At 45.6% G+C, this 23065-nt stretch overlaps 1 protein-coding gene across 1 annotated transcript in view; it reads right to left on the minus strand.

The window, feature by feature from the left end:
- Nucleotides 1-23065, minus strand: part of AUP1 (AUP1 lipid droplet regulating VLDL assembly factor) — a 115826-nt gene that overhangs the window by 60322 nt on the left and 32439 nt on the right. The window contains exon 6 of the mRNA XM_030190873.1: nt 20644-20717. Within this exon, the coding sequence (XP_030046733.1) occupies nt 20644-20717 (74 nt within the window). The remainder of the gene's footprint in view (nt 1-20643; nt 20718-23065) is intronic.

The following is a 23065-nucleotide window of genomic DNA, read 5'->3' on the forward strand; positions in this document are numbered from 1 at the left end:
CGAGCCGTCCGAGAATCCAGCAGAGCTCCTATGAATTCGAGTTTCTGCACTGGTAGAAGATGGGACTTTGGGTAATTTATCACAAACCCCAGTAGCTCCAGGAGGCGAATAGTCATCTGCATGGACTGCAGGGCTCCTGCCTCGGATGTGTTCTTCACCAGCCAATCGTCGAGATATGGGAACACGTGCACCCCCAGCCTGCGAAGCGCCGCTGCTACCACAGCTAGGCACTTCGTGAACACCCTGGGCGCAGAGGCGAGCCCAAAGGGTAGCACACAGTACTGGAAGTGGCGTGTGCCCAACTGAAATCGCAGATACTGCCTGTGAGCTGGCAGTATCGGGATGTGTGTGTAGGCATCCTTCAAGTCCAGAGAGCATAGCCAATCGTTTTGTTGAATCATGGGGAGAAGGGTGCCCAGGGAAAGCATCCTGAACTTTTCTTTTACGAGATATTTGTTCAGGGCCCTTAGGTCTAGGATGGGACGCATCCCCCGTTTTCTTTTCCACAAGGAAGTACCTGGAATAGAATCCTAGCCCTTCTTGCCCGGATGGCACGGGCTCGACCGCATTGGCGCTGAGAAGGGCGGAGAGTTCCTCTGCAAGTACCTGCTTGTGCTGGAAGCTGTAACACTGAGCTCCCGGTGGACAATTTGGAGGTTTTGAGGCCAAATTGAGGGTGTATCCTTGCCGGACTATTTGCAGAACCCACTGATCGGAGGTTATGAGAGGCCACCTTTGGTGAAAAGCTTTCAACCTCCCTCCGACTGGCAGGTCGCCCGACACTGACACTTGGATGTCGGCTATGCTCTGCTGGAGCCAGTCAAAAGCTCGCCCCTTGCTTTTGCTGGGGAGCCGCGGGGCCTTGCTGAGGCGCACGCTGCTGACGAGAGCGAGCGCGCTGGGGCTTAGCCTGGGCCGCAGGCTGTCGGGAAGGAGGATTGTACCTACGCTTACCAGAAGTATAGGGAACAGTCTTCCTTCCCCCGAAAAATCGTCTACCTGTAGAGGTAGAAGCTGAAGGCTGCCGGCGGGAGAACTTGTCGAATGCGGTGTCCCGCTGGTGGAGAGACTCTACCACCTGCTCGACTTTTTCTCCAAAAATGTTGTCCGCACGGCAAGGCGAGTCCGCAATCCGCTGCTGGAGTCTATTCTCCAGGTCGGCGGCACGCAGCCATGAGAGCCTGTGCATCACCACACCTTGAGCAGCGGCCCTGGACGCAACATCAAAAGTGTCATAAACTCCTCTGGCCAGGAATTTTCTGCACGCCTTCAGCTGCCTGACCACCTCCTGAAAAGGCTTGGCTTGCTCAGGGGGAAGAGCATCAACCAAGCCCGCCAACTGTCGCACATTATTCCGCATGTGTATGCTCGTGTAGAGCTGGTAAGACTGAATTTTGGCCACGAGCATAGAGGAATGGTAGGCCTTCCTCCCAAAGGAGTCTAAGGTTCTAGAGTCTTTGCCCGGGGGCGCCGAAGCATGCTCTCTAGAACTCTTAGCCTTCTTTAGGGCCAGATCCACAACTCCAGAGTCGTGAGGCAACTGGGTGCGCATCAGCTCTGGGTCCCCATGGATCCGGTACTGGGACTCGATCTTCTTGGGGATGTGGGGATTACTTAGTGGCTTGGTCCAGTTCGCAAGCAATGTCTTTTTCAGGACATGGTGCAAGGGAACAGTGGACGCTTCCTTAGGTGGAGAAGGATAGTCCAGGAGCTCAAACATTTCAGCCCTGGGCTCGTCCTCCACAACCACCGGGAAGGGGATGGCCGTAGACATCTCCCGGACAAAGGAAGCAAAAGACAGACTCTCGGGAGGAGAAAGCTGTCTTTCAGGAGAGGGAGTGGGATCAGAAGGAAGACCCTCAGACTCCTCGTCAGAGAAATATCTGGGATCTTCTTCTTCTTCCCACAAGGCCTCACCCTCGGTGTCAGACACAAGTTCACGGACCTGCGTCTGCAACCGCGCCCGGCTCGACTCCGTGGAGCCACGTCCACGATGGGGGCGTCGAGAGGTAGACTCCCTCGCCCGCATCGGCGAAGCTCCCTCCGCCGACGTAGTCGGTGAGCCCTCCTGGGAGGTGGCCGCAGTCGGCACCGCACGCGGTACCGACGTCGGGGACCTCACCCCGGGCGATGGGCCAGCCGGCGCCACGCTCGACGGTACCGGAGGCGCAAGCACCGCCGTTACCGGAGGGGTAGGGCGCAACAGCTCTCCCAGAATCTCTGGGAGAACGGCCCGGAGGCTCTCGTTCAGAGCGGCTGCAGAGAAAGGCATGGAGGTCGATGCAGGCGTCGACGTCAGAACCTGTTCCGGGCGTGGAGGCTGTTCCGGGCTGTCCAGAGTGGAGCGCATCGACCCCTCCTGAACAGAGGGTGAGCGGTCCTCTCGGTGCCGATGCCTGCTGGGTGCCGACTCCCTCGGCGACCCAGAGCTCTCGGTGCCGACGCGGGGAGGGGACCGGTGTCGATGCTTCTTCGACTTCTTCCGAAGCATGTCACCGGAGCTCCCCGGCACCGACGAGGAGGACGTAGAATCCATCCGTCGCTTCCTCGGGGCCGAGACCGAAGGGGGTCGATCTCGGGGGGGCTGTACCGCAGGAGCCCTCAGGGTAGGAGGAGACCCACCCGAGGGCTCACCGCCACCAGCAGGGGAATGGACAGCCCTCACCTGCACTCCACTCGATGCACCACCGTCCGACGACATCAGGAGACGAGGTCCCGGTACCACCGACGTCGATGCAGCTATCCGATGTCTCGGCGCCGATGCAGAGGGCCGATGCCTCGATGCACTCGATGCACTGGCAGCCAAGGAAGAAGGTCTGGACGCTGATGACGTCGATGCACACGATGACCCCGGTGCCGATGCCGACGAAGAGCCCGAGAACAAAACGTTCCACTGGGCTAATCTCGCTACTTGAGTCCGCCTTTGTAAGAGGGAACACAGACTACAGTTCTGGGGACGGTGCTCGGCCCCCAGACACTGAAGACACGAAGAGTGCCTATCAGTGAGCGAGATTACCCGGGCGCACTGGGTGCACTTCTTGAAGCCGCTGGAAGGCTTCGATGTCATGGGCGGAAAAATCACGCCGGCGAAGTCAAAATCCAAAATGACGAATTTGGAGCACCAAAACTTTAAGGGAGAAAAATCTCGACCGAGGCCGAAAAGAGGCCTACCCCGACAACGAAAGAAAACTTACCGGGGCAAAACTGGAAATACGGGAAGGGGCAAACGAAACCCAAGGGGGTTTCCGGAGCACTTTCCGAACGAAAATGAAACTTTTCCGAAGAAAAACACGTCGATTTAGATAACGGACGCGCGAGGTCGACTCTCCGGGGCTCGACACGACAAAAACACAGCCGTACCGAGTGCGGACGAAAGAAGACTGGCCGGCTCAAGCCGGTTTCGGGCGGGAAGACGGCCGCGCGGGCGCGCGAGAGCTAGCAAAGGACTTTGCTAGGAAGATTCCGATTGGAGGGGCTGCCGAGGACGTCACCCATCAGTGAGAACAAGCAGCCTGCTTGTCCTCGGAGAACTTAACTTCCATTGTCTTAAGGCAACTACAGACCATATGATTTTTTTTTTTTTTTTTGGTAAGGCTCGCAAGCCAGCTCCCAAAAGCAGTTTATTTGTAACCTAAAGAATAATACAGGGGTACATAGAGCCCACTGGAGGGAATCACTGGCAACAGGAATATCACAGGGTTACCAGTTAAGATTCCTGCATCACTCTGGCTGATGGTGTTAAAACAGCTTGATGATTTTCCTGCAAAAAAGTACAGACATACAGAACAATTTCCTAACCTATTTCTGTGGGTAAATATCCATTTTCAGCAGCATCAACCACTACATTAAGGCTAAAATATGGTCAAATATACATGTGCTCAGTGCCGCTATTTCTTTGTCTCCAGAACAGTGGTGTAGCTAGACATGAATTTCTTGGGGGGGGGGGGGGGGGGGGGGGGGGAGGGGGGAGGGGGATGATATACAACACAGGTAAGCACAAGGCCTCCCTTTCTTTTTCCGTCCTTCTCTCTACCAAAACTAAAAATAAGAATACCTTAATTGGTAATCTTATTTTGGGGATAATTGGTAAGTATCCCCAAGCCCTGCAAACTGATGAAATCCAGAGCCTGCCCCAAGTCAGCTAAAGAGTGGCAATTGACGCAGCACTTTGAACTACTTATGCTGGTGCTGCAAGAACTGAGAATGCTCAAGGAGCTGGCATTAGTAGCAGTACTGACACCAGCGCTTTAGCTGAGTTGGGCAGTTGAATTTCTTCAGCTCGCAGGGCTTGGGGATCCCCGTCAGCCACATCTGACTGCTAGGTGAGCCTGATGCAAAAGTAAAGGGGCCAAGTTCCACCCAAAGCTATGCCCCTCCCCCAGAGCCTAAGTCTGTACCTATGACAATGTCCACGATCATAAAGGCAAGTTGCAGGACTGAGGCCTAGCTTCCTTGGTTCTGAGCCCACTGCTCTAACCATTACAGCATGTCTTACTTCTTCGATAGCAACCCCTTTTACACCCTAAATGCATTTTCAAGCCCCGACCTGTGAGGAAGGGTAGATAACAAGAATTTAAGAACATGCTGAATAGTTATTTGTTTAAAAGCCAATCTATTAATGTATTTTATTTCAGCACTAACATACCAAAGCCACGAATATCAAAATATAACGGTTGCTGGCTATGTGGTTGAAGCTTTATTAGCACAATTATATTACTGTTACATCATCTGGATTGCCTTAAATGATTTTTGAAGAAACTGAGTGACAAAAAAAATACAGCCATTTGACTAATATTCTCCGTGACTAAAGTAGATCATATAGTGCCCTCTTACTAAACCATGCTACTGATTCCTGCATGGCAAATGTGACACAGTCCATGCAAAATAAATGAGCTGCAGCACATTTGTCACGTTGGGAATCACTATCGTGGTTTAGTAAATGGGGCCCATGCTGTCTTACCTGATCCGTCAACATAGAAACAGAACAAACCCTCGCGGCCTTGTAGGTTGAAAAACAGCTCATGTTGCGTCTTGGATGCCAATAAACATCTCATTTTCACAATGTGTGGCTACTGATCTAAAGTCACCCTTGCTCTATTTTTGTTTACCTGATTCATCTCCACTGGCTCCTACTAGAGGCTAGTCTAATGTTGAAGTTTCAGGGGTTTTGTTTCTGTCTCTCTCTCTCTCTCTCTCTATATATATATATATATATATATATATATATCTACAACTATTTTTCTTTTCATTTTCCATCTATAGAAAACAATGCCTCTTTTTTTTTCCTGCCTTGCATAAACATGAACCCAAAAAAAGTTTTGAGTTTAACAAATATCGAAACCAAAAGTTATTTTAATGCAGTTTGTGCCAGATATATTCCAGAAAAATTCTAGGCCAAACTTTAGCAAGCTTGTGGGTTGGAATATACTTCTAAACTTCAGAGAATGTTTCAAGGTACTGGTGTAAGCAAAGATTTGAATGAACAATTTAAAAGACAACTGACCAACTCAGAGCCATTAGGCTATTATATGTTCTCTCATGCATGGTAAATTGACAGAATTACAGTAACTGGTTTAGTATAGAAAAATTATTTTTTCCATCAATATTGAATGTAATACTTTTTGACTAAATTTGGCCCCTAAGCTATATGGTAAGCCAGTGGTTCCCAAACCTGGTCATGTAGGCACCCCAACCAATTTGGTTTTCAGGTTATCCACAATGAATATTCATGAGATAGTGCACTGGCTCCACTACATGCAAATTTATCTCATGAACATTCATTGTGGATATCCTGAAAACCTGACTGTGGTAAGCCGTATTACAGAAAATTTTTAGTATCATAGCTATGTTATTTGAATGTTCTAATTGTGTGTTTATTAGATATTTCATTGGTATTATGCCGACATCGCATTTCTGTAATTTGAATTTCAGTGCTGGTAAATGTGTATATTTTTGATCCTGTTTCATGGTAATATTATTAGGTTCTAATTTGCTGTTTTCAAGTATACCTCATTTATTGTATTTATGTTTATACTTGGTCATTTTACTATTGTTATGCTGTTAACAAAATTGTAAGTTTTATGTTAAACTGTACCTGCTGTACACCACCTCGGGTGACTCTTCATAAAGGCAGTTAACAAATCCCAATAAATACAAAATAAAATAGGCAGCTAGGTCTGCAATGGACTAAAACAGAGTTGTTTGTATGTAATGGGATTCTCTGTAGAAAGCAGAATAAAATTAGTTATATTGACGGGCGATGATATCTAGCGGTGCTGACATGGAGCAACTCTGATGCAGGAAAATTCTGAGAAACATTTTCTGAGTATGCACCAGACTTCCCACAGTGTGACTGCCTCTAAGTTTCCTGAAACTATTTTAGAGGTTAGGAATCGACTCTTTAGGAAGGCAGCAACACGTAATCAATTAATTTTGCTATGGAGGCAAGCAACTTGACTTAACAAGCAGGATCAATCCATCACAAGTGGAGAATCCTGCTGCTCAAGGTTATTCCAATACTATTTGTGGCTCTTGTAGAGCAACCCAGTAGAAGTCTTTATAAGAGAAAAAATTTCAATTAAACAGACCCCATAGAACTGCCTCTTCTAGGATGAGCGGATCTACCATTCTCCTATCGGGACTTTGTGGCGACACACAACTGAGTGCATCTGTTTTTACAGGATGTGCCTTTACTGTATCATTTAGTTGAAAAACTACTAGCTTACAGCAAATGAGAAATGCAGTTGGTTGACCAGTTTGATAAAGGTCTGTATCACTACAATGCCTAACTTGACAGAGCAAGGATAGTCAACTCTGATCCTCATAGAGATGCAAGTCAGTCATGTTTTCTAGATATCCCACTGAATATGTATGCCTCTACCTTATGCAAATGTATCTCACGCATATGAACACACGATCAACTCATGTCACTCAAGGACCAAAGTCATCTACCCCCTGTGTTAGTCCAAAGATGAAACACTGCATGGACTGTTATGTGGCTGTATTTTCATAGTAAACTAGTACTCTTACAATCCAATATATACAGAGCCCGTCCATCTTTGTGAATGTGAGGCCTCAGAAAGAAGGTAAGAAGTACTATGAATTGGTTGATGTGGAAAGCCAAATTCACTAGTGGCAACAATTTTTAGGTGGGTTCAAAGACCCACCCCTCCTATGAAAAACTTGTAGATATGGAAAATAAGAGCAATGTTTGCTCACTCTTCTAGCTAAAGTTATCGCTATTAAGTGTAAGACTGTGTGTGTGTGTGGGGGGGGGGGGGGGGTGCTACTTCCCAGAATATAAAAGTCTATTGATTTTATAGGATCAAATACAGATTTCAAGCAAAGAACCAGAATCTAATTAAGAAAAAAAGCATGGGACTGGTGTTAGAGAAACAACTGCATATTATACGCCTTTATGATGCTGCCAGCAACTAGTAGATGCAGCAACATGGAGTTTCAATACAAATGAATATTAAGTATAATGCTACACAGAGAAGCACTAACTTGATAAGGTGAAAACCAGATGAGAAAAAGGTACAACAAATACTGAGGCATATGTTTAGGTTGGCAATGCAGGTCCTGCATACACAGATAAGATGGGGGAAAAAAAACATTCAGCACATAGCCAGGGCCATGAGTAAAGCAGTAGGTGCCCTGAGCAATCAGGCAAGGTAGAGGCTCGCTCTGATGATGATGCATCTAGTTCAGCTGCACTCCAAGTGATAAAACTAAAAAGTATCCTCTGGACTCAAATTTTTTCCCCATCTCCCCCCCCCCCCCAACCCCAAAATAACTTTCTACCCAGTTCCCCTCTCTGAACTCCACTGCAATAAGACTCGCTCAACCACATGTCCCCATTGTCAGGTCCTCAAAATTGCCTCTCTCCCTGGTTTATTAATTTTCTTTCATCTTCCCCAGGGGCTTACTGTCAGTGATTGCTCTGGAACAGCTGTTCTGTTCTTTCTGGCACCACAGGGTTGTGCTCGAGTCATATGGTACACAAACTCCTTCACTGTTTAGTCTTGCAAAACAGCACAGGAGTTTGGGCACTACATGGCTGAAATTCAATGATAGCTGTGCAGTCCCAGAGGGAAACATAATAGATGGTCTGGAGGCAGTGCCAGTAAAAAGTCTCCAGATAAGATGCCAGGAGAGGATTGGAAGAGGGCCAAAAAGAGCAGCTATTGAAACAAGTACAAAATAAAAAATGCATCCACTTAATATCACAATGAGGTTATCGTACACACTGAAAAAATGTTCAGCTGGGAATTTCAGAAAATTTGTTACCTGCTAATTTACTTTCTTTGAGTCTCATCAGACCAGTCAAGAACAAGCAGGTTATACCTGTCAACCAGTGCCTACCTATAAGGGTACCCTAAAGACTGAGAGGTCATCAATATATCAATAACCAAGCAATGGTAACCTGGTCTGAAATTTAAACACATACTTTTCCCTTTTCCTTAGAAAATGAAGACTTTTTTAAAAAAAGCTAAAGCACAACAGCAAGATAAACTGGAAACCCATTAAAAAGATTATGAGTATGCACCACACTTTCCACACAATTGCTACCTCTGAGTTCCCTCAAACTATTTTAGAGGTTAGGAATCAACTCTGTGGCTACATATAATCAATTTATCTGAAAGGTCAAGGAATGGATCCACAGCCCTTCTACCTTGCTTGAGTATTGGCTTTCCTGTTCCCTCTAAAGGAGGTCTGCTGGGTCTGAAAATGAGATCATTGGTTTCTTAAGTAGAGATGTCTGGCAGAAACAGTTAAAGGTTTCAAAAAAAAAAAAAAAGTTTAGGTGGGGTTCTGGACTGTTCTGGTGAGTCCCAAGGAAAGAAAGTTAGTAGATAAGAAATAGTTTTTCTTTATCACCCTCATGTAATAACACTGTGGTCCTAACAGATGTTTAATAGCAATAAAAAATTCAATCATGAGCCCATCCATACCAGGAGTTTTTTTTTTTTTTTTTGCATACCAGAGACAGCGTTCAAAATCTTATCAAGAGTGATATCTTTCTCAAGAATGTTACACTATGCTTTAGTTAATTTGGGGATATCAATGTTCTGCAGAAACTGATCACATATAGTGTCAACCATGGTACTTTCACTCATACAGATTTTTATAAAAATCACAAAATATCTGCAAGGTACCATCTTGATTTATCAATTTACCACTTTTATCATTTAATGCTGTTATCTCCTCTAAGTTTCTTTCCCTTAAGATAGCCCAACTCCTCCCCGATTTGTTATTAGATTCATAGTATGTAGATTGTTGTGTAAGATCATGGTTTTTTTTTACTCAATAAATCATTAAACTGAGAGCATTTATTTTTCAATTGTGATTCCTAAGTGATTTATTTCCATTTCCAGATCATAGATTATTTTTTATCCTGTTTGTTCATATTAGCAGTAAAGCTCATGATATTTCCCCTTATGGTAGCTTTAAATGCATCCCAATGCATAATATTAGAAGAGACAGGGTCAACATTAAGGTCAAAGAATTTTGATAGTTATTCATATAAGTTAAGAATTCTTCCTTTTCTAGATGTGCACTGTTAAATCACCATAAAGACTGTTTAGATGGATCAATGGAATTATCTAGTATTAAAGATATACCAGCATGATCACTAAAGAACATGCTACCAATTTCAATTTTATTTACAGATGAGACTAGGCTTTGAGACAGTAAATAATAGTTAACTATAGAGAAAGACTGATGGACTCGGGACGGCCCTTCCCTGCTAAGCCAGGGAGATGGGGAGGAAGGGGGGTGGACTCGAGACACCCGAGTTTAACACCCCAGAGGCTGTCAAAGAAAGAAAAGAAACCCTGTCAAGCCTCTAATTACGATTCCAGGCACAGAAAAAGTATTATAAATATATCTGTAATATCTTATAGAGAAAGAGAGAGAGAGAGAGAGAGAGAGAGACTAATGGCCTCACTTCCTACCTGCTGAGAGACTGAGAAAATACTGAGGCTAAGGTCACATGGCCAGGGCTCCTATTGGCTCTCTAGAGTCAGAGTTTTTTCTCAGTCTCCACCTGCTGGTAGGCGGGCACAACCCAACAGTCCAATCCTGGTCCGGTCCGGAGGGATGCTAAGGAAGCTACCAATTTCAATTTTATTTACAGATGAGACTAGGCTTTGAGACAGTAAATAATAGTTAACTATAGAGAAAGACTGATGGACTCGTGAACTTTTTGTTCACAAGTAAAGCTCAATTCCATAGGATGTAACAGTCTTCTAATGTCCGTCAATCCCATGTCATCAATTAAAATTGTTAGGTTCTTACTAGGGTGTTAAGAATGTCTATTAGGTTTCCTGTCTAAGACAGTATTGACGTTTTCCAGCAATTATTAGACTTCCAGGAAACATTTCCAATAATTCAATATGTAATATCTAGAAAAACAAATCATCACTAGAAGGGGCATATAAATTCAATATCAAATAATTCTTGTCCTGATAGCAAATTTGGAAGGATTTATTTATAAGAAATGGCTACTCCATTTTTCATTACAGGAGAAAAAGCATTTTAATAAAACCACTCTGTAGTTTTTCAAACTCCTTAGTGTTTCAATGAAACATATCTATATATATATATATATACTAGTAAAAAAGGCCCGTTTCCGAAACCAATGAAACGGGCGCTAGCATGTGGTTCTTTTTGTATGTGTGTGTGTATGTGTCACGGAGTTATTTTGTGTGTGTGTGTGAGTGTGAGAGGGTGCGGTGTGTGTGCAGGTTGTTGATGTGTGTCTTTTTTTGTTTTATTTTGTTTTTTGCTTGGGGGTTGGGGGATGTGCTGTGCTGGCAAAGTGGGTTGGATTGGTGTGTGGCTTTGAGGGTGTGTTTCTGTTGTATTGTGTGTGTGTGGTTTTGTCTGTCAAGGAGGTTTGTGGAGGGGGATCTTTCTGTTGGTGAAATGTAAATGTGGTTGTAGGGGGGGGGGGGGGGTCAGCCTTTGTTGAGTGTTTTTTTTTTGTGTTGTGCTGAGGCAGCAGTGTTGTTTTAGATGGGCGGAAGGTAGAGGAGCACGTTCTTTGTCTGTCGGTATATTTTGGCCGTTTCAGGGCTGCTGTAGGGGAATGCTGGAAGAGAAATGTGCTGTTGGCAGCAGCACCATCTTTTTCCATTGGGCTGGGGTTCTGGGCATCCTGGAGGTGGGTGACGGCTTGCCTGAGGACGGGGATGGTTGTTTTAAGTTGGCGGAAGGGAGAAGGAGCACAGTCTCGGGCCGTCGGGGGGTGATCCGATATGTTTGGTCCATTTCAGGCCGGCTGCAGGGGAATGCTGGAACATTTATGCGCTGCAGGAATCAGCGCCGTCTTTTTCTGGGTGCTCGGGGAATCCCCGAGGTGGGAGACAGCTTGCCTGAGGCTGGGGATGGTTGGGCATGTCCTTGGCCGCTTCGGCAAAAGGGGAAGAGGAAGGGGGTGGGGAGTTACCTGCAGCCGCCTGAGAAACCATGTAATCTTTGTTTGTTTTGTATTATTAGTTTGTATTTCTGTTGAAGAAAGAGTGGATGCCTTTCGAATGATGGAGGTGGTGCGTCGGTGTGCGGTTGTTTCGTTAGTTTGGCAGCCAGTCTCTAGCGATTCCCGGGCAGGGAAGGAGTAGGGAAACACGCTCCTCCCCCTTCCTTGGTCGCTGTTTGCTGCTGGCTGGGTCGCGGGTAATCCTTCCAGCTGGGCCACAGCTTGTCCTGTTCGCCCACATCCCAGATGGTGATGGGCACGTTGTTTTCCGGCTCCTCTGACTCCATGTCAAGCGATCCCAAATATAGTCTGTGCTATAGGCCCTCTGGCACTCTTCAGTACTGGCATTAGGCATTTAAAAATTCCCCCCCCCCCCTCTCCCCCAGTCTATTTTTGCACATACCCACAGCAGGAATATTCTTCTCTCGTTCCAGCGGTGGTTCTGTGCTCTCCGTGCTGCACAGATAATGAGCCATTCTGCTGGGGAATGCTCCTCCCTTATTACCACGTAGTTTCCTCTGATTGGTCCATCTTACGTTGCCTAGTGTTGCCTGGGAACGGTGTTGTGATGGTCCTTTGTGTTTCAGAATGTTGAGTGTGTTTTTTCTGATTGGTCCGTCATGCGAGGGCGGGGCAGAGAGACATGGTCAGTGTTCTGGCTTCACCACCATGAATCCATGAACCCTTCAGTGAGTGACTTCAGAACGTTGTCTTCAGAACGTTGAGGGTGAGTTTTATTATAGTAGATATATATATTTGTATATATATTAGCTTTATTAGACAAACAGGCTCATTTTCAAAAGAGATGGACGTCCAAAAAGTGACAAATCGGCACTTGGACGTCCATCTCATAGAGACGTCCAAAACAGTATAATCGAAACCCGATTTTGGAAGTCTCTCTCAGAAGTCCGTAACAAGGACATCCAAATCTCAAGGAGGCATATTGGAGGTGTGGTCGAGGTGGGACATGGGTGTTCCAAAGAGTTGGACGTCTTTGAGCCATAATGGAAAAAAGCAAAGACGTCCAGGACTAAAATTTGGACGTTTTCACCCAGACCTGTTTTTATTACGAATAAGGGAAAGGGGACTTGATATACCACCTTTCTGAGGTTTTTGCAACTACATTCAAAGCGGTTTATTTATTCATTTATTAATTACATTTGTACCCCGCGCTTTCCCACATACAGCAGGTTCAGTGCGGCTTACATAGTAAAAAGCATTACAGAAGAAACATGTAAGAAGAACATTATAAACTGTGATAAGCATATCTGCTTAGATAGTAAAAAGCATTACTAAGGACATGTAAGAGGAGTAATATAAACTGTGAAAGACACATTGGCAGCAGTGCCCAAGAATATATGAACTGGGATAGGGAAGGGTTTCTTAGAAAACAAACCATACTGTACAAGAGAAAGGAATATGTCAGGAATAAGTCTTTATGTGTACAGGGTGGTAGTAACGGGGGACAGTGAAGCCAATTTCTCCTTTCTTCCTTGCCCCTTGATCCACAGCCAAAAATGCTAAAGAAACTCAAGGACCTCATGCCCTCCTGAGGGTGGAGAGAGGGAGAGCAAAGGTGGTGGTGGTGGTGGGGAACTGGGCAAGCAGCAACGTACTTTCTGTAATAGTTTTCTTTTCAGTGTGCACTTATTTTAAAGCTGCTCATTGCTGTTATGCACATATATTCAGGTACTTATTTTGTAGCAGGGGCAATGGAGGGTTAAGTGACTTGCCCAGAGTCACAAGGAGCTGCAGTGGCAATCGAACTCAGTTCCCCAGGATCAAAGTCCACTGCACTAACTACTAGGCTACTCCTCCACTCCACAAAAAGGTGCCCGAAATGACCAGATGACCACTGGAGGGAATAGGGGATGACCTCCCGTTACTCCCCTAGTGGTCACTAACCCCCTCCCAGCCTCAAAAAACATGATTAAAAATATTACTTGCCAGCCTCAGATGTCATACTCAGGTCCATGACAGCGCATGCAGGTCCCTGGAGTAGTTTAGTAGTAGGTGCAGTGCACTTCAGACAGGTGGACCCAGGCCCCCCCCCCCCCCATCTGTTATATTTGTGGAGGAAACAGCGAGTCCTCCAAAACCCACCAGAAACCCGCTGTACCCACATATAGGTGCCCCCCTTCACCCGTAAGGGCTATGGTAGTGGTGTACAGTTGGGGATAATGGGTTTTTTTTTTTGGGGGGGGGGGCTCAACACACAAGGTAAGGAAGCTGTTTACCTGGAAGCATTTTATGAAGTCCACTGCAGTGCCCCCTAGGGTGCCCGATTGTTGTCCTGGCATGTCAGGGGGACAAATGTACTAAAAATGCTGGCTCCTCCCACGTCCAAATGGCTTGAATTTGGACGTTTTAGACTTGGACGTCTTTGGTTTTGAAAATGGCCGAAAATCAAAGACACCCATATCCAAGGACGTCTAAGGTATTTTCGAACAGACATATCCAAAATATATTACCATTACACAGCGACTATGTGACTACAAGATCATGATAGTTTCCATGCTGCCAAAGAAATAAACAGAGGAAAAAATGTATAGTAATAGAAAGTGGCCAATTAATGTCATATACATCATTCCATGGAGAAGGAATTTCTCTGCTGGGAGAGCAGTGAAAGGGGTCAAACAAGCAGCCCTCCAGAACCGACAAAGAAACATCAGAATAATGTTATAATACAATTCCTACAGCCTACAAAATGTAATATATGAAGAGTAGAATCTTATCAGATGAAAATTCAGAGCTACATGTAATGAGATGTACATCTCACAGATATGCATTCACCCAAAATTATGTGAAAGAACAGCAATGACAAAAGATCACGTTCACCTTACAGATCTTTGAAACAACGCAATATACAGTGGTGGAAATAAGTATTTGATCCCTTGCTGATTTTGTAAGTTTGCCCACTGACAAAGACATGAGCAGCCCATAATTGAAGGGTAGGTTATTGGTAACAGTGAGAGATAGCACATCACAAATTAAATCCGGAAAATCACATTGTGGAAAGTATATGAATTTATTTGCATTCTGCAGAGGGAAATAAGTATTTAATCCCTCTGGCAAACAAGACCTAATACTTGGTGGCAAAACCCTTGTTGGCAAGCACAGCGGTCAGACGTCTTCTGTAGTTGATGATGAGGTTTGCACACATGTCAGGAGGAATTTTGGTCCACTCCTCTTTGCAGATCATCTCTAAATCATTAAGAGTTCTGGGCTGTCGCTTGGCAACTCGCAGCTTCAGCTCCCTCCATAAGTTTTCAATGGGATTAAGGTCTGGTGACTGGCTAGGCCACTCCATGACCCTAATGTGCTTCTTCCTGAGCCACTCCTTTGTTGCCTTGGCTGTATGTTTTGGGTCATTGTCGTGCTGGAAGACCCAGCCACGACCCATTTTTAAGGCCCTGGCGAAGGGAAGGAGGTTGTCACTCAGAATTGTACGGTACATGGCCCCATCCATTCTCCCATTGATGCGGTGAAGTAGTCCTGTGCCCTTAGCAGAGAAACACCCCCAAAACATAACATTTCCACCTCCATGCTTGACAGTGGGGACGGTGTTCTTTGGGTCATAGGCAGCATTTCTTTTCCTCCAAACACGGCGAGTTGAGTTCATGCCAAAGAGCTCAATTTTTGTCTCATCTGACCACAGCACCTTCTCCCAATCACTCTCGGCATCATCCAGGTGTTCACTGGCAAACTTCAGACGGGCCGTCACATGTGCCTTCCGGAGCAGGGGGACCTTGCGGGCACTGCAGGATTGCAATCCGTTATGTCGTAATGTGTTACCAATGGTTTTCGTGGCGACAGTGGTCCCAGCTGCCTTGAGATCATTGACAAGTTCCCCCCTTGTAGTTGTAGGCTGATTTCTAACCTTCCTCATGATCAAGGATACCCCACGAGGTGAGATTTTGCATGGAGCCCCAGATCTTTGTCGATTGACAGTCATTTTGTACTTCTTCCATTTTCTTACTATGGCACCAACAGTTGTCTCCTTCTCGCCCAGCGTCTTACTGATGGTTTTGTAGCCCATTCCAGCCTTGTGCAGGTGTATGATCTTGTCCCTGACATCCTTAGACAGCTCCTTGCTCTTGGCCATTTTGTAGAGGTTAGAGTCTGACTGATTCACTGAGTCTGTGGACAGGTGTCTTTCATACAGGTGACCATTGCCGACAGCTGTCTGTCATGCAGGTAACGAGTTGATTTGGAGCATCTACCTGGTCTGTAGGGGCCAGATCTCTTACTGGTTGGTGGGGGATCAAATACTTATTTCCCTCTGCAGAATGCAAATAAATTCATATACTTTCCACAATGTGATTTTCCGGATTTAATTTGTGATGTGCTATCTCTCACTGTTACCAATAACCTACCCTTCAATTATGGGCTGCTCATGTCTTTGTCAGTGGGCAAACTTACAAAATCAGCAAGGGATCAAATACTTATTTCCACCACTGTATATATACTAGTAAAACATGCCCATTTCTGCAGCAAATGAAAATGGCGCTAGCAAGGTTTTCATCCCGAAACCCCCCTCCCTACCCACCCCTTCTGTGTTGTGAAGCCGCTGACCGCCATTGTTGCGGACCTCGTCAACGCATGCCACCTTCATCTCCTGAGTCCTTTCATTTTTCCCTTCTGAGTGAACTGTTTCTTAAACATCCCCAATCGACCCCCCCTCCCTTTACCCGCCAAATCATCCTCCCCTTTGGCTACTCAGGTCTTATTGGCAACCCCCCCCCCCCCATTTAAATTCTTCTTTTAACTTCATTCTCTTGTATATTACCATTCCTCTGTTATTAAACCTCCTTTAATTGTACATTCTCTCTTCTCCCACCATCCATTCAGCCTAACCTGTACCCCATTCTGACATACCCCTTCTGTTATAGTGGCATTAGTCCATCTCAGTGTGTGCAGGTGTTCAGGTTTCGGTTGTGCTCTCCTCTTCCGTCTGCAGCATGTTCAAAGTTTGCACATATTCTGTTGCTTCATTCACCCGGTGAAATAGCTTTGTTGTACGATGTTGTGTTAACTTACGTTTAGGTGGATATAGGAGAGCGCGAAGTGCGTTGCTGGGCCGCATCCAAATTCACCGAGTGCAGCGTGTCATGTGCTTCCTCCGTGCGATCATAAAGTTGTTGCAGCTTACTTTGTAAGGGCACTTCTTCCGCCGCTTTAATTTCCGCCGCTATTTCACCTACCGAAGCTGATCCGGGTGTTGGTTCTCCGGTACTCCCAGGGTCGGCCATTTTGTTGGGCACCAACTTCTGCTTCTGTCGCTCCTTGCAGACTGTTTTTGCTGCCATTCCGGCTTTTCTTCTCTCACTGTCCAGTGATATCGTCTGAGGAGCGCTTCCTCGTTCTTCTACTTTGTTTCGGAGTGCCTTGATACTGCTATCAATCACTTTTCGCCGTTTGTGGGGGGGGGGGGGGGGGGGGTGAGCACGGAGCTTATTCTTTCAGCGTGTGCTCTGTGGCATGGCAACACGCGACCTTCCATCTCCTGAGTCCTCCGTTGTTGGTTGTGAAGCCACTGACGCCATGGGTCCGCCCTCGACGTCATCACATTTGACGCGAGGGCGGGGCCCATACACAGTGATTTCGGTGGTTTCACCACCACAAAGGCTTCGAACCGGAAGGAAGTGCCCGGAGGACCTGACAGTGACGTCAGTGTCCTCAGAACGTTGAGGGTGAATTTTACTATATAGGATAAGATCCTCAGGTTTGGTAAGCAATCATTATTTAAATGTGTGACTGAAGACAGTCGGGTAGAATAGGGCCGTATATAGCACCCATTTTTTAAGGGGCAGGACGCATCACTAGTTATTCCCACATCTAGGTCACTCATAAATATGTTAAAAAGCAGCAGTCTCAACACAGATCCCTGTGAAACCCCACTTTCTACCTTCTCCATTGAGAAAACTAACCATTTAACCCTACTCTCTCTGTTTTCTATCCTTTAATCAGTTTTTTATCCACAATAGAACACTACCTCCTATCCCATGACTTTCCAATTTCCTCTGGAGTCTTTCATGAGGTACTTTGTCAAATGCCTTTTCAAAATCCAGATACACAATATCGACCGGCTCACCTTTATCCACATGTTTGTTCACCCCTTCAAAGAAATGTAGTAGTAGATTGGTAAGCCAAGATTTCCCTTCACTAAATCCATGTTGGCTTTGTCTCATTAAACCATGCTTCTGAATATGCCCTGTAATTTTGTTCTGTATAATAGTCTCTACCATTTTGCCCAGCACCGATGTCAGGCTCATCGGTTAATTTCCCGGATCACCTCTGGAACCCTTTTTAAAAAATCGGCGTTACATTGGCCACCCTCCAATCTTCCGGTACCATGCTCGATATTAAAGATAAATTACATATTACTAACTATAGTTCTGCAAGTTAATTTTTCAATTCTATCAATATTCTGAGATGTATAGCATCCGGTCCTGGCAATTTGCTACTCTTCAATTTGTCAATTGCTCCCTTACATATTCCAGGTTTACAGAGATTTGATTCAGTTTCTCTGACTTGTCAGCACTGAATACCATTTCTGGCACCGGTATCTCTCACATCTTTCTTCAATGAAGACCGAAGCAAAGAATTAATTTAATCTCTCCGCTATAGCCTTGTCTTCCCTGAGTGCCCCTTTCACCCCTCAGGTCAACTAGCAGTCCAATAGATTCTTTTGCCGGCTTCTTGCTTTTAATACACCTAAAAAAAAGTGTTTACTATGCGTTTTTGCCTCCAACACAATCTTCTTTTCAGTCTCTCTTTGCCTTTCTTATCAGCGCTTTGCATTTGACTTGCCATTCTTTCTACAATTTCCTATTATTTTCAGTCAGATCCTTCTTCTATATTCTGAAGGATTTTCTTTTAGCTCTAATAGCTTCCCTCATCTCACTTTTTAACCATGCCGGCTGTCATTTGGTCTTCCTTCCTTTTTTAATACACAGAATATATTTTATTATTTCATACTAGTAAAAAAGGCCCGTTTCCGAAACAAATGAAACGGGCGCTAGCAAGGCTTTCCTCGGAGTGTGTATGTTTGAGAGAGAGAGAGAAGTTGCGAGTGTGTGTCAGAATTGAAGAAAGCATGGGATAGGCATGTGGGATCCCTTATGAAATGAAGAGTTAGTGGTTACTGAGGATGGGCAGACTGGATGGGCCATTTGTCTCTTATCTGAACCCCGCCCTCTTCTTCCCCATTCCTTTGCTGCAGTCAGAGGAAGAGGATAAAGGATTTCTTCAACAGGAACTGGTTTGTAATGCCCCCTGGCTTCTTGTATTCCAGGTACTTGAGGTTTGCAGCATCATCTCTGTGTAAAAACTGTCCACCTCAAATAAAACAAATTATTACCATTGTTATTAAAATGTCACACATTCTCTTCAAAAAGTTTGCTTGGATCAGGCCAGGGATAATAACACCGGCAGCCCAAGTCCGGGACTCGAGAGCAGAAAGTTAGCGGCTGAGCGCTTCACTGTTCTGTATATCTGCCCCTCCCCATCTTCTGTGCCACAATCACAGACTGCAAGGCTTCCATTCTGAATAGAGACATCAAGTGCCCTGTCACTTTTTGATAGTTAAAAACTGAATACTTCTCTTTTTTCAGAACCACAAAATAAATGGAACACCTGACCAGTCCTGGCTCCTTTTTCTGGAGCAGGAACCATTGCACCCAGTCTAAAAGATTTTGAAGAGTTGATTGAACTGCTTCCACTTTCTGTGAGACCAATAAGGAGAAAGAATGAGTCTGCGAGAGGGTGAGAATTTAAATTATATATGTTTTATAGAAATTAAACAAAAAAACGAGCACAAAGGGCCTTTAAAAACAGAGGGAACACAGTTCTTTCATTCAAAAAAACTTTTAATAGTAGAATTTGATTGGAGGAAGACCAGACACGGGCCGTGTTTCGGTGCTACCGCACATGCATCAGGGGTCACACCAATGACTAAAAGGCTTCAAAGACTGATTACAAACCGTCTGATGTTTTCCAGAATTTTCCTCCGAATGTCATGCAGTGCAGGACTCGCGCACACCATTTTATCCTTTTGAGAACCACACTAATGGTGTGCGTGAGTCCTGCACTGCATGACATTCAGAGGAAAAAGCTGAAAAATTAGGAGCCACAATGAATTACAAACACTGCTGACCCCAGTAACGTTTCTTCCCCCCCCCACCCCCACCCACCCAGGGCTACAAACCTCCAGGCCTACCAGACCAGTCGAGACTGCACAGGTTCAGACCTCTACCTCCTGCTGGGAGACACAGAAATAGACTCAGATGGACTGTACAGCTAACTTATAGGCACCACAAGAAGTCTGTAGCTTTCAATCTTCATCCACCTGGTGGTAGAAGTGCATAACCCATCCGTTTAGGCCAGTTAGCAAAGACATCTGGGGGGGTGGGGGGACGACGACAACTCAGCCAGTCTCCACAGGCTAAAACCCTTAAACAGTAGCAATTTCCAAGGAAGAATAGAGAAAATTAATGGGGGGGAGGGGGAAAGCCTCCAGCAAGAGGCTCAGACTTCTCCAAGTGTCTCAAAGATGCAGTAGCAGAATGCTGCTTAAGTGGCTACCAGTTCTCCAACTGGGCCAGGAGCTAACACTTCAAAACTAGACTAGAAGCTGCAGGGTATGATGGTCACCATCTGCTAGCGACAGAAATACAGATGACCTCTCTACATGGTGCCTTTATAGGGTAGTAGAGTAGATCTCACAATGTTTTGTTCTATCTCCATCTGCTGGCTGATGAGTATAACTCACCTGTTCTGCGCTGGTGAAGATAAGAAAAAATAGTTTACTTCTTGAACTGAAGTGAATGTTTTTATAAACAGTATTAATTTTCAAAAAATATCTGGGTATACAAGTGTTAATTTTCAAGTTAAAAAAATTGTTGATAAACTGAATGTTTGTAAAACATTTAACTCAAGAGGTAAATGACTAATTACCAGCTGAACATTTGTTGTTTTCAGTGTATGAACACCTTATTGTGATATTAAGTATTACTTAATTTGACCAGCTTCCTTCTTGGTTCAATAGCTTGTGTGTAGGTGGCCTTTTGTCTTCTCTCACCAGGAAAGCTACAGCTTTTGCCCTTAACCATGGTTTCTCTTCTGCCCCTCCCCTCATGATAGTGAGAGATAGTTAGTACCTTACTTGAAAAACTGTGAAGGGAACAAAGAAGGTCCAAAGGAGCTCTGTGATCCAAGAAGAGTCTGCCAAACTCTGTAAAGGGAGATAGAGAGAACGGTGAGAGACCTGAAATAACCAGGGGAAATGAATAGCACAGAGAAATAAATTAAAGTGAGCACAGAATGCAAGACAGAAATAACTTTTTCCAAAGCACTGGCCATGGATTTCCTGGCCTCAAAACAAAGATCAACACAGGGAGTATTTTGAAGGAGAGTACTACCACTCAAATGGAGTTCCCAACCTCTACCAAATCCTACTTCAAAACCTCAAGCTGAATAGATTGTTCTTAAAGAAGCTTCCCCCCCCCCCCCCCCCCAATAATCTTCTAAAATGTAAAGATTTAGAAAGATTTGCACAGTTGAGTTGCCATTAAACTTGTTCTCTTATTCTAAGCCAGTCTCACAAGAACAGTAAAAACTATCCAACATAAAATATCCAACATTAAGTTAGAAGTGATTTATAGTAGTAGTAGTACTTCTTGTAGTACTTTTGATAAAAGGAAAAGATAAGAGGCAGTGCAACTGAACCATTTAGAGACACAGGAATTGCAGCAAACAATTGAGAGCACAGTCCACAACCATGGAATTGTGAGGTTGCTGAGACTTCATCAATCCAAGGTTCCCCGTGGATCTGATATTGGGATTCAGTTCTTTTTGTGATCACGGGGTTAGACAGAGGGAACGACCAGTTTCGCATAAGGACTTCTTTCAGTACATTATGCAAAGGAGGCGTTGCAGCCTCTCTAGGTGGAGAAGGATAATCCAGGACCTTGAGCATCTCAGCCCTGGGCTCATCCTCAACCTCCATAGGGAAGGGAATAGCCGCAGCCATTTCCCGGACAAAGGAGGTAAATGATCGACTCTCCAGTGGAGAAAGTCTCCTTTCTGGTGGTGGTGAAGGTTCAAAAGGAATCCCATAGGGCTCATCAGATGAAAAGTACCTGGGATCCTCCTCTTCCTCCCACGATCGCTCAGCTTCAGTATCAGACAAGACATCTCTCAGAGCAGTCCGAAACTGAGCCTGCCTAGACGCCGAGGAACGACGTCCTTGATGGCAGTGCCGAGAAGTCGACGTCCGCCTGGACTCCAATGAAGCTTCCTCCACCGACGTCGAAGGGGAGTCGACCTGGGTGGCAGGCGGCACCGAGGTCGGGGACCTCACCACAGGCGAAGGGCCAGATACCGTTGTAGCAGATGGTTTGGAAGGCGCACGCACTCCTGACACAGAAGCAGACTGGCGCAGTAACCCTTCCAGAAGCTCTGGAAGCAGGGCCCTAATGCGCTCGTCGAGAGCCGCCATCGGACAAGGCTGCGGGGTCGGTAAAAGAGCCGGTGGCAGAATCTGTTGAGGCTCGGGAGCAGGTACCGGACTGCTAGACCGACGCATCGGCACCTCCTGAATACAGGGAGAGCGATCCTCTCGGTGCCGACGCTTTTCGGGTGCTGAATCTCTCGACGCCCTGGAGCTCCCGGCACAGTGTGTCGAAGGAAAACGATGATGGTGCTTCTTCGCCTTCACTCGATGCTAGTCATCGAGACTCCTCGGTACTGATGAGGAAGACGTGGAATCCTCACGTCTCCGCAGGACCGGGTCTGACGAAGGTCGGTCCTGGGGGGCCTGCATAACAGAAGGCCTCGAGACAAGTGGAGACCCACTCGATGCCTCACTGCTCCCAGCACGAGTTGGTCATTCCGCAGCCATTACCTTCGCTCCCGACGTCGATGTGTCCCTCCATGTCGACGCCGCTGACCTCGGCACCGATGTCGATGTTGAAGGACCAGACTGAGCTTCTCTCGTTGGGCCTCTTGAGATGCTTGGGTCCGTTTCTTCATGCGAAGACACAGACTGCAAGTGGTAGCCCGACAAAGTAAAGAGCAGACTGGATGGACCGTGCAGGTCTTTTTCTGCCGTCATCTACTATGTTATATGTTACCTGGACCCAATGGTATACACCCCAGGGTACTGAAAGAACTCAAATATGGAGTTGAAGATCTGCTGTTAGTGATCTGTAACCTGTCATTAAAATCGTCCATAGCACCTGAAGATTGGAGGGTGACTAATGTAAAGCCTACTTTTAAAAATGGATTCAGGGTTACTGACTTTGGCTCTTTACATTCTGCTGAGCAGTTGGCTAAAAGCATTCAACTACCAGAACTCCATTACAAGCTTTTATTACAAAAGTATACCCCATCCTTCCAGAATGAAAAAGATGGATCTCCCTACAGATGGGACCTGTCTTAAGTGTGGCACACCAGACACTTCCTATAAACATTTGGATTGCAGCCTGGACAAATCTAGGAAGGATGTATCGCTGAACTTGGGAGCCCACTCTGCAAATCTGTGTGTTGGATATAATAGAGGGCACCAGAAACTTGAGTGTT

The sequence above is a fragment of the Microcaecilia unicolor genome, chromosome 2, assembly GCF_901765095.1.
Source record: "Microcaecilia unicolor chromosome 2, aMicUni1.1, whole genome shotgun sequence".
NCBI classification, from domain to species: domain Eukaryota; kingdom Metazoa; phylum Chordata; class Amphibia; order Gymnophiona; family Siphonopidae; genus Microcaecilia; species Microcaecilia unicolor.